The 12672-nt window shown below is 43.0% G+C and overlaps 1 protein-coding gene across 1 annotated transcript in view; it reads right to left on the bottom strand.

Annotated features, from left to right (window-relative positions):
- Positions 1-12672, bottom strand: part of LOC115464301 (enoyl-[acyl-carrier-protein] reductase, mitochondrial-like) — a 131019-nt gene that overhangs the window by 101769 nt on the left and 16578 nt on the right. Inside the window, exon 3 of the mRNA XM_030194692.1 lies at positions 4387-4403. Within this exon, the coding sequence (XP_030050552.1) occupies positions 4387-4403 (17 nt within the window). The remainder of the gene's footprint in view (positions 1-4386; positions 4404-12672) is intronic.

Here is a 12672-nt window from a genome sequence, read left to right as displayed (position 1 = left end):
AGGACATAAGGTACGTGAGCGGAGGGATGTGGGTGGAGGGAGGGAATGAGGAAGCTGTTTAAAAAAAAAAGTGGGTGGAGGGATGCTGGAAAAAAGATTGGAGAAGGGGAACGTACATGGGGGAAGGGTGGGAGGAAGGGAAAAGAGCAGACCTGCCAAGTTTGGCAGGTTGTCTCCCGCTGAAACATGCGGCGCTAGCTCCCTCTTCCATTTCCAGGCACTGCTGCTTCTCCTGTTGAACAGCAGCAGCAACAACAACAACAAAAAAGAGCTACCAAGCAAAAAATATTTTTAAAAAGCAAGCGCGGCACCACAGGCAGCCTTCAGGCATTGGCTGTTGGCTCTGCAGCTGCTCCTCTCTCCTCTCTCTGTCCCCGGAGGAGCGCAGCATAGCAGAAAGTCGATCTCAACTTTCTGCTCCAGGGGCAGTGACGTGAGAGGAGAGAGGAGTGGCTGCAGAGCTGACAGCCAATGCCTGAAGGCTGCCTGCGGTGCCGCGCTTGCTTTAAAAAATTTTTTTTTGTTTGGTAGCTCTTTTTTTTTTGTTGTTGCACCGCTGCTGCTCAACAGGAGAAGCAGCAGTGGCCAGGAAACGAAGATCGGGTGGAAGGAGGAGCTGGAGGTAAAATAGAGAGAGTGGGGAGAGAAGGAGGGGAGATGGAGAAGGCTGGAGAAAGAGAAGCTGCTGGTGATAAGGATGGGGAGAAAGGGGAGGATCCTGGCTAAGATCAGAAAGAGGGAAGGATAGGGAGAGAAACAGAAGAGACATTGAAGGATGGGGAGAAAGAGGGGGGAAATGAGGAATGCAAAAGGGTAGAGAGAGAGACACTGGATGGAAAGAAGGGGATAAAGGGAGAGAGGGAGACACTGGATGGAAGGATCAGGAGGGGAGGTAGATGGATGGAAGGATGGGGTGAGAGAGGGAAACAGATGGAAGGATGGGGAGAGAAAGATGCTGGATGGAAGGATAGGGAGAGAAAGAGTGGAGATGGATGGAAGGATGCAGAGAGAAAGGAGAGACTGGAAGGATGTGGAGAGAGAAGGGACACTGAACAGAAAAGGGTAGAGAGATAGAGAGACACTGGATAGAAGGAGGGGGAGAGAGAGACATTAGATGGAAGGATCAGGAGAGAGGGTAGATGGGTGGAAGGATGGGGAGAGAAAGAGGGAAGACGCTGAATGGCAGGATGCAGAAAGAAAGAGGGGAGACACTGGAAGGATGTGGAGAGAAAGAGGAGAGCTGCTGGATGGAAAAGGGAGGTAGTGAAAGATTGGAGAATAAGAGGAAGGGGCACGGGGAGAACAAAAGTGAGGAAAAGATGAAAAGCCATAGGTAGATGAAGTAAAAAGAGGGAAATTAAAGAATGGATAGTAAGAATGAATTAAATCTGGACAGAGAGAGAGAGAGAGGCAGAAGAATACTGAAGAAAACAAAGAAAAAGGAGAGAAAAATGACATGGCCAGGAAACCCTGGCAAAAGAGTTAAGAGAAGGCGAAGGAAAGCAGAATCAAGAGACTGGGAGCAACACAATTAGAAAAAGTAAATGGCCATACAGCAAAGGTAAAGAAAATAATTTTATTTTTAATTTAGGATAAAGTAATATGGTAGCTGTGTTAATAAAGTTTAATAAATGCAAATTAAAGACAAAATAGAAAATAAGGTGATACCTTAACTGATTTTAAAAGATTTTTGATTAGCTTTCAGAGACCAACACTTCCTCAGGTCAGGAGAGGATACCATAACGGCATTATACTGACCTGAGGCAGGAGGTTTTGGCCTCTGAAAGCTAATTAAAAACGGTATTAGGCTATTAAATAAAATATTTTCTGAAATGGCAGTGGTTTTGAAGTGTGCCAGGGGGAGGAGCCATGCAGAGTAGGTGGAGCCAATGCAAAGTGGGTCAGGGCTGTGGGCGTGTACTAAAATCTCTCTCTCAAAAATTGAGACCCCTTGGCAGCACTGAAAGAGGGAAGTACATACAAGGGGGATGAAGAGGAGAGGGGGATATGCAGCTCATGAAATGCTTAGAAATGTGCATCTTTTCATTTTATATTTAGCAGAGTATGAAAGAAAATGCATTTGTTACTTTACCAGTACTTTCACTGTTTGTAGAATCTGGCTTTTTTTGGGGGGGGGGGCGGGGGTCAAGGTGTGGTGACTGGCAGTGTTGGGGCTGGGGGTATGGTGGAGGAGTGATTGAATTTTATTTTGCGTCCTCTTTTCTTTTTTTTTTTTTTTTGTTGCGGCAATTATAGTAACCCTACCTAAACTACATGTCTACTAGTGACTACTCGTTATAAAGACTCCGGGGTCAGGCCATCGGCGCTGCAGTTCCCAGTCTCACCTGCCTGCCTCCTCGGCTCCAGGCCCCCTGCATTCGATGCGGCAGTCACAGATCGCCTCCCTTCCGGCCTTCCCTCCCTGTGTCCCACCCTCGTGGAAACTGGAAGTTACATCAGACGAGAGCGGGACACAGGGAGGGAAGGCCAGAAAAGAGGCGATCTGCGACTGCCACCTTGAATGCAGGGGGCTCGTTTAAATCTTCTGTAGACTGGGTCTTATAATCCACCAATCTCACCCTATCCAGTCCAGACTCAGCTTTCTTCAATATTTCACTCTTTCAATCATTTAATTCGCAGCTTACATCGTAAACTTGTATCACATAGATGTCAAAATCATATCAAAAGTTTAACTAAGAACCTCAGTGATGTTAACCGCTACCCAATTAGGGTTAATGCAATCTATGCAACATCCAATTCTTCACCAGTTCTTCTTTTATATATATACAATATTGTACTCGTATTTTAGAAAAACTATAGCTTAACATCACTTATAATAGACATTAGGGCATTGCTCTGATTTGAGTTGTGTAATTAAAATCCAAAAACGAAGGTTTTATATAGTGTTTTTAATCGAAAATACATAATAGAATGTCAGTATGGAAATTTGTTCTGAAAGGGAGCTTCCTGATTGGCTGCACTGCTCTAGTTAGGAACCTAGCTAGTGATAGCTGATGAGAGAGCATCGGAAGACTTTGAAGAAAGAGATCCTGTATCCTGATGTGTCTGTGTGAGGGGTTGAAAGGAAGTAATAAATGAAAAAGTTTTGAGTGAAATACTAAGTGACTGAAACTGTCATAACTAAGAGTAATTAAATTTATAAGGTTTGTATCCATTTAAGAGAATTAAATTTTTCTCTTCAGAGAGAAAGCTTATAGTTCATAGGTTTAATCTGTAATAATTGATAGTAGTTAATGTAAGGAACAGTTAAAATTCTATTTGGAAATATATTTTATTCTGAACAGTGCTGGGTAGCTTTGAACCTCTGAAACCTTTCAGTGGATTGAAGTAATTGATATAGGGATTGATATTCCTGAAATATCTCCTTTGAGATATAAAGATACTAAACCTATTTAGAAAGAATTTATTGAATCAAATAGATTAATGTTTGAAGTCTGATCTGGACAGATAATTGTCTGATTTTAGGAGCATAAAGAAAGGATTTAACGCAAACCAAACCTCTAAGGGCTGTGTGAATCAAATGTGGCTGTGTGTGAGTGGTATGGCCATTTGCAGGGCCACCGAGCGGGGGGGGGGGGGGCAGGGGGGACAAAATGGCCCGGGCCTCCAAGGGGGGCCCGGCACCGGGGTCAGGCCATCAGCGCTGCAGTTCCCGGTCTCACCTGCCTGCCTCCTCGGCCCCAGGCCCCCTGCATTCGATGCGGCAGTCACAGATCGCCTCCCTTCCGGCCTTCCCTCCCTGTGTCCCACCCTCGTGGAAACCGGAAGTTACATCAGACGAGAGCGGGACACAGGGAGGGAAGGCCAGAAAAGAGGCGATCTGCGACTGCCGCCTTGAATGCAGGGGGCCCGGAGCCATGGAGGCAGGCAGGTGAGACTGCGGACTGCAGCGGCGGTGGGAACGATGGGGGTGGAGGCGGGGTGGCCTCGCCCCGGGCCCGGCCGGGTCTCTTGGTGACCCTGGCCATTTGATGATCTTCAAGAACACACAAAATTCCATGAAGAAGACATGCTCTCTCCATAGGCAGATTTAGAAATTAAAAGTTTATTAGGAAAAGTCAGGAAATCAGATTCAGGGAAAATAAAATTTATTTTATTTTTATTATATTAGAACATCCAGTTAAGGCTCCAGTAATAGGCAGGCTCATTCATAGACACACACTTCAGGAAGATAGATTCTTTCCTCTTAATTTCTTTTGAAGCATAAGTTTAGGATGAAGATCAAGGCAAAGACATCCAAAACAGATGAAATGTCCAAAAGTCAAGAAAGCTGGAATTTGAGCTAAGTAAAGAAGAAAAATTAGTTCTACAGGACTGTGGAACTGAGAGAGACATTTTACACTTACATTAGTTACTCATACTTACCTTAAGGAACTTGGGACCTGAAAAGAAAAAAAAAAAGAAACGTTAAATTAGTTTACTTACATATGACAATACAATTGATTTCTTAGGTTTATATTTGAAACTTACCCTAAAAGTAAATCCTATAAGAGAAAAGAAAATTTGATTAAGTGTAATTTGAATAGTAATACTTATTCAAGATTCACTGATAGGTAAATATTGCACATAAACTATAGTCTTAGTAATACTACTGATTCCTGTAAGAAAGAGAATAATTTTAGTACTATAGATCTGGATCCAGGAGGGATTTTAATTATTTATTATATTTATGGTTTTTAATGTTTTTAACTAGTTTTAACTAGTTATAAAAACTTCTTAGTGCAATAAAATCATTAATGGCACTTTAATAAATAACTTCTATTTACTAGTGTTTGTTATTTGAATATAAGTAACTTAAATTGATTCTCTTGACAGATATCAAAACATACCTTAATAATTTTCATCCGGTAACAGCTTTTATGGATGAGGTATTTTCTTATGTTCATCCTGTATTCTGTGGGCCAAATACAGTTTAGGTCTTAGCTATATACACGACTACAAATAAAAAGGTTAATTGAACAAACTGTGTGATGCTCATAGAAGCAGGTGACAATAGCATATGCTTAGAATGTGATGTGATATGATATGCACATACTTAATCTGTCCCTACTACGGCTCCTAATGTAATTTGAGATCAAAGTGTTGTGTGTGTGTGTGTGTATGTATGTATATATATATATATATATATATATATATATATATTCACACACACATACACACTAGTTAAAAAGGCCCGTTTCTGACACAAATGAAACGGGCGCTAGCAAGGTTTTCCTCGGAGTGTGTATGTTTGAGAGAGGGTGTGTGAGAGTGAGTGTGAGAGAGAGAGAGTGATTGTGCGAGTGTGTGTGTGTGAGAGAGAGAGAGAGTGTGTGTGTGTGAGATTGAGAGTGTGTGCCAGGGGCCTCTTCTCCCTCCCAGTTCCAGGGTCGTCCCCCTCCCTCTCTCTGAGTTCCAGGGTCATCCCCCTCCCTCCCTCCTTCCGAGTTCCAGGGTCCCTCCTCCCCACTCCCTCAGAGTTTCAGAGTCCTCCCTCCCAGTTCCAGGGTCCTTCCTCCCTCCCTCCTCCCTCCCAGTTCCAGGGTTGCTGTCCCTCCCTCCCTTCCAGTTCCAGGACCCCTCCCTCCCTTCCAGTTCCAGGACCCCTCCCTCTGATTTTTAAAAGTCATCTTCACTTACCAAGTCAGGGTTACGGCGGCGGCCAGCAGCGGTAAAACGCGTGCAGGCTCGGTCCTTCTCTCTCTTTCTCAGCTGTGGTCCCGCAATAACTCTGACTTGGTAAATGAAGATGACTTTTAAAAATCGGAGGGAGGGGGCCTGGAACTGGAAGGGAGGGACGACGACACCCTCATGCGTGTTGCAATGACAGACCGGGCAGGCGTGTTGGGCAATTTTTTCACACCGTTTATTGGTTCCTCGTTCTTGTGAGGGCGTGACAGTGAGAGCCAATGAAACGCTGAATGACAGACTTACGAATCCTACACTGCCATATATATATATATATATATATATATATATATATATATAATTTATTTTTATTTATTTATTTTTTTTTTACTTGGGACCCAGTGCTTGACTTGCTTACTTTGGTTTTCTAATGAAAAACACTACACAAGAGACTGGTGGATCCAGCAGTTGTCTCCCCCCCACCCCCCCCAAAGCAAAAAAATTCTTTCTTGCAAAAGCTGTTTTTATTTTAACAGGGGGGGGGGGGGGAATGGGACAGGGGTGAGGTCATAGGAGGACCAAGAAAATGTCCTCTCATGTTCTGTTAGCCTACCTCTCTGTGTCTCTCAACTGTGATATCTGCAGCCACCACCTTCCCACAAGAATTAACCTCTTACAGTCCTTAGGTTCCTAACTCTGGTTTGATCTATTCTTGGAGGTTTCATGGGATGATGCAATGGCCTGAAGAATGAGCTTGTTTAAATCCATTTATTATAGAGAGATCAGCTTACCTGTGGTTTACTCAAAGCAGAAAATAGACACCAGTGAGTGGGTGTCGGAGTTCTCAAGTCCATTCAAAGTTCACTGCATAAATAAAAGCTGAAAAATAGCCATCTGTATCACTGGCTTTGCTTTTCCATGGAACTAAAGGCCAAATGAACAAGTTATAGGTAGTCAGCTTTGCTGGACTCGTGTCGCACCACACACTAATCTAGGAATAAAAAGGAGCCGCCAACAACTTTTTTTGTGTTTGACCTATTTCTCTCGGCATTTCCACGGATTACTGTGGCGACCACATAGCTTTCAAAGGGGTCTATGCAGAAAGCAATTGCGGCCTTAGCTGCAGGGTTACCGATGGTTGAAAGCCGGTTCTATATGCCAAGCAATACAGAGAGGCCTTGTGCACAGGTGATAACTCGTGCGAAAAACACAACCGCAAATTGTATTAAAATGTATGCTAATGAGTCACTTTAGATATTCTGTGCTATGCAGAGAGTATGCTGCCCATTTTTGAAGCGTGCACAATGCGAGAAATTAACAACTATGGTCCAGGGTAGCGTAGAAGGTTTTGCAGAGCAGCTTTCTTGTCTGTCTTTTCACACTAAAGTGCTGCTTATTATGCAAGCTGAAGGAAGCCTGTGCAAGTTTTAAAGGCAGATGACTAGCAAACACATGTGCATGTCCGAACATAGAAACATGACGGCAGATAAAGGCCAAATGGCCCATCCAGTCTGCCCATCCTCCGTAACCACTAACTCTTCCTTTTCCTAATGGATCCCATATGCTTGTCCCATGCTTTCTTAAGTTATGACACAGTCCTCGTTTCCATGACTTCCACTGGGAAGATCATTCCATGCTTCCACCACCCTTTCCATGAACAAATACTTTCTTAGATTCCTTTCCTCCTAAGCCTATTTCCGCTTAACTTCATCATATACCCCCTCATTCCAGAGTTTTCTTTCATTTGAAAAAGGCTCACTTCCTGTACATGAATGCCCCTGAGATATTTAAACGTCTCTATCATATCTCTATTTCTGTGGATAACACTCTCATCCTCCCTGTCTCATTAGCTTGTAACCTTGGGGTCATCTTCGATTCCTCTCTCTCCTTCTCTGCACATATTCAGCAGACTGCTAAAATCTATCATTTTTCTCTATAATATCACCAAAATTCGCCCTTTCCTTTCTGAGCACACTACCAGAACCCTTATCCACAATCTTATCCCCTCTCGCTTAGACTATTGCAACTTGCTTCTCACAGGTCTCCCACTTGGCCATCTCTCTCCTCTTCAATCTGTTCAAAATTTTGCCACACGACTTATATTTCACCAGTGTTGCTATGCTCATATTAGCCCTCTCCTCAAGTCACTTCACTGGCTCCCTATCCGTTTCCGCATACATTTCAAACTCCTCTTATTGACTTATAAGTGCATTCACTCTGCAGCTCCTCAGTACCTCTCCACTCTCATCTCTCCCTACACTCCTCTCCGGGAACTCCGTTCACTGGGTAAATCTCTCTTATCTGCACCCTTCTCCTCCACCGCTAACTCCAAACTCCGTTCCTTTTATCTTGCTGCACCATATATATCCGCAAACGAACCTTTTCCAGAGACGGGAAGGCGGTAGAACTAGAGGACGTGAATTGAGGTTGAAGGGGGCAGACTCAGGAGTAATGTCAGGAAGTATTTTTTTTCACGGAAAGGGTGGTAGATACATGGAATGCCCTCCCGCAGGAGGTGGTAGAGATGAAAACGGTAATGGAATTCAAACATGCATGGGATAAAAACAAAGGAATCCTATTTAGAAGGAATGGATCTACGGAATCTTAGCAGAGATTGGGTGGTGACACCGGTAATTGGGAAGCAAAAGCGGTGTTGGGCAGACTTTTACGGTCTACACCCTGATTATAACTGAATAGATATGGATGGACTGGAGTGTAAATTGTAAATTTTAAGGGGCTTCAATGTTAGATTCAGAACTTTTAGTACAAGAACAGTGCTGGGCAGACTTTTACAGTATGTGCCCTGAGAAAGGCAAGGACAAATCAAACTCGGGTATACATATAGAGTATCATATACCATGTAAAATGAATTTATCTTGTTGGGCAGACTGGATGGACCGTTCAGGTCTTTATCTGCCCTCATTTACTATGTTACTATCTCCTCTCTCCCAGCATACACATGTTGAGGTTCATAAGCCTGTCCCTATATGTTTTATGTCCAAGACCACTTACCAATTTTGTAGCTGCCCTCTGTACCGACTCCATCCTGTTTATATCTTTCTGTAAGTGCGGTCTCCAGACTTGCACACAATACTCTAAATTGGGCCTCACCAGAGACTTATACAAGAGCACTATCGCCTCTTTTTGTCCTGCTGGGCATCCTTCTCCTTATGCACCCAAGCATCCTTCTGGCTATGACTGTCGCTTTTTCTACCTGTTTGGAAACTTTAAGATCATCAGACACAATCACCCCCAAGTCCCGCTCTTCCTTTGTACTCAGAAGCACTTCACCCCCTATATTGTACCATTCCCTTGGACTCTTGTGACTCAAGCACATGAGTCTTCAAACCTTCAATAAAGTTTTTTATTTAAGAACATCCTCCAGTTTCTGGTATCCTTGGTCGTACTCCCACTTTTTACACATTCAAGCACATGACCCTGCATTTTCTAGCATTAAGTGAAAGGCACCCATCAGTGCCTGTTCGTCTGCGCCTAAATATGAGACTCTCAAGGGCAGACATACTTTGAAAGGCATATATGTAGGCGCTGAAGAACAGGCGTCAATGTGCATTGTCACTGTTAATTATAATTAAGACACGCACACAAGAAACTGCGCTTAGCGCAAAACAGCGGCATAGCTACTGGGGCCTTGGGCCCCCAACCCCCGCTAGCTGAAGCGTTTGTCCCGCACTGGTTTTGCTGCATTGCCTACCCTGCTCTTCTCAGTCACACCGCACTGTGCGCACTAATTTCAGTGAAACTGAGCATGAGCGACACTTCATGCATATGCTCAGTTTCATTAAAACAAGTGTGCACTGTGTGACTGAGAACAGGACAGGCAGTGCGAGACCAGCGCAGGACAAATGCTTCAGCTGGCGGGGGTTGGGGACTCCCGCCAGCCAAGGTACCTTCATGCAGCCGGAGGAGGGGGGAAATGTGTCCCCTCCCCGTTGGAGGTCTAGCTGTGCCCCTGCCACAAAACCTTGTGCGCCTGTGTCTGGCATCCCCTCCCCCCCCATTCTTGCTGCAGATTCGCCACACAGAAAAATTGTGCATATAATTAACTTGCTGCCTTCAATGCTATTATGCTGAAGGTAGAAGCCACGCACTCGGATGTCTGTGCGCGGCTGTACTGAAAGCCTTTCTGCATCTCCCTCAAAGGGTGTTGGGGTTTAAGTCACTTTACTTCTTTTGTGCGTCTTTGAGTGGCTTATTCTATATCACAAAAAACGTTCTTCCTTTAAAATATTTAATTTCTTTTATTACAATACATATATCACATAAAACCACTTATGCTGTGTAAGTTCCGGAACTTGCCCAGTCACACCCTTCACTTCACCACCCATTCACATAAACCTTGTGTGGGCACATTTCTATATATCCATAATCTGTGTACATGCTCCCCAATTGTTGTTTCCTCAATTTCAAATCTTCCACTTGTGTCTTAGATATCGTCCTTAAAGGTTCAAATTATAGGAACCTTTGAGGAACAAATTTGAGGAACAAGAGAGAAGGTGTGAAGAGTTAGAAGGTGCTTAAAGTCTGGAAACAGTATGTAAATTCCAGGAAGCCCTTGACACACTGCACTGATTCACTCTGCTGAACTAACACTACTCCAAGAAGAGTGCTGGAGAGACTTTGTTGTGAACACTGTGCTCCTGCTTGATGTGATTTAGAAGATTTTTATGATTTAAAGGGACTATAATTTGAACCTTTAAGGACGATATCTAAGACACAAGTGGAAGATTTGAAATTGAGGAAACAACAATTGGGGAGCATGTACACAGATTATGGATATATAGAAATGTGCCCACACAAGGTTTATGTGAATGGGTGGAGAAGTGAAGGGTGTGACTGGGCAAGTTCCGGAACTTACACAGCATAAGTGGTTTTATCTGATATATGTATTGTAATAAAAGAAATTAAATATTTTAAAGGAAGACCGTTTTTTGTGATATAGTTTTGGGATCTGTTCTTCTAGTTTAAATATTTATCCTCAGTAATATATATATTATTAGTTCTATGCCATTAAAAAAAAAAAGAAGAAGAAGAAAATAGCATGGTAAAACAACGGCTGACACATTGAAAAATGCATTCAGTAGAAATAATGCTCCCAAAATGCTGCATCGACCATATGAAAGCTGTGTCTTCTGTATTGTGTGTTTGTTCATCGTCTCTCTCAATGGTTGATGGCTTACAGTTTCCTGGAACATTTTAATTGAATAAGAAGCTAAGATAAATTGGATTGATCAGGCAGCTTTTAGAGAATTTGTCTTGAATTTTCTCCAGGATGGCTTGAGATGGTATTCTAGAAACTCCAAGATTAACCAGGAATTCTATGTAATTATGGCTTCTATTCTTAGGTGTTTTTGAAATGATAAAATTAGGTGTCTATTTTTCAGCTAATTAGAGGTTTTTTGAGAGTACAGGTACAGAAAATTGGTGTGTGTGTGTGAATGTTTTCGGCGCCACAGGTACCATTCCAGTGTACCTTTTCCAGTAAAATCAAATAATGTGTGTTTTGTGTCGCTTTTACAGAGTAGAGGATACAGGACAAGCCAGGTGAGGAGTGAGAGAATGCTAGGGGAAGTAGGGTCTTTATGATGTTTAGTTAATAAACACCTATTTTTAATTTTTTTTGTTTTTTTTGCATCCACAGTGACTCATTGGTTTTTGTCAGTTAAAATCTACAGTTAGAAACTGTATATAGTGGAAGGACATTTTTGTTTGTTTTTTCAGATCTTTGATTTTTTTTTTCCTCAAATTTTCAGACTTTTTTTTTTTCCAGTTTGACACATTTGTGTTTGACTAGAAGTGTTTTAACATGCACAGATCAACTTTAATATATAAGTTCAAATGCATTAAATCAATTTTATGCATACTCTGGGGACTGGTTACTAAAATGCGCTAAAGCTTACCATCATTTTCCATACTGTGAGTGCTCCCATTACTGTATGATAAATACAAAGCCTGGGGTGCTAACTGTTGAGGGCGAGGACCTTTCTCAGCAGTTATCGCATAGAAAAAAGTCTTTACTGTGAGGTTAGTGAACTTACCAATATGCGCACCGTAGCTCGTGAATTAGTAGAGCTAATTATCTGTCCCGCGCCGGTCTCGCACTTGCCTCCTTTCCTGTTTCCTGTCATGCCATGCATACTCTTGTTTTAATGAAACTAAGCATGCTCACGCATACTCGGTTTCATTAACACGAGCGTGCAGTGCACGGCGTGCTGAAAACAGGAGAAGAAGCAAGTGTGAGACCAGCCGCGTGGGACAGATAAAACGCTTTAGCTGGTTGGGGTCATGGACCCCCGCCAGCCAAACCGGAGGCCCCAGAGCCAATTTGGGGTGCCTGGGCCCCTGTGGCCCTCCATAGCTACACCACTGCTATAAAGGCCGGGTTGAAGAACCAAGTAACATGTGAAATGACCTGAACAAGTCTAAAAATTGGTTCATTTTCCTTTTTTACAAATGGTTTTGCCTTGTGAACATTCCTCCTCGGTTTAATCCTATAGTACAGTAATTCCAGCAAGCTGTTTGACATAGTTCCACATATCCAGAATAAACAGCATCCTTAGTAGGGCCACTGAAGCAATTCGCTGGTTTAGAAACCGGCTGAATGGAAGATAACAAAGGGTAGTGATAATTGGAGATTATTCCTGGGACGGGGGCATTACCAGTAGGGTACTGCAGGGCTCTGCTCTTTGTCCAGTTCTTTTCAACAGTTCTACAAGCTATATTTTGGGGAGACCATTTGGGAAAGGTTTTTTTGTGTGTTTTCTTGGATGTTACTGCAATATGCAACAGGGTAGACATCCTGGAAGGTGTAAAAAACATAACGGGGGGCGTAGCAGTTTGAGGAGTGGTCTGAGTTTTGCAAGCTAAGGTTTAATGCTAAAATAATGTAAAACCCAAGGGAATGGGGCAGTATGGGGGGTGGTGATCTAAGCATAAAAGAGGAAAGGATGTGGGAGTGCTGATGAGGTAGACAGACAGGTAGATAGAGGAAGAAGCTCAGGTGCACAAGGAAGAGGAATGGGATAC

The sequence above is a fragment of the Microcaecilia unicolor genome, chromosome 3 (genome assembly GCF_901765095.1).
Source record: "Microcaecilia unicolor chromosome 3, aMicUni1.1, whole genome shotgun sequence".
NCBI classification, from domain to species: domain Eukaryota; kingdom Metazoa; phylum Chordata; class Amphibia; order Gymnophiona; family Siphonopidae; genus Microcaecilia; species Microcaecilia unicolor.
Note: the sequence above shows the minus strand (reverse complement) of the source record. Positions and strands in the feature narration are given on the sequence as shown.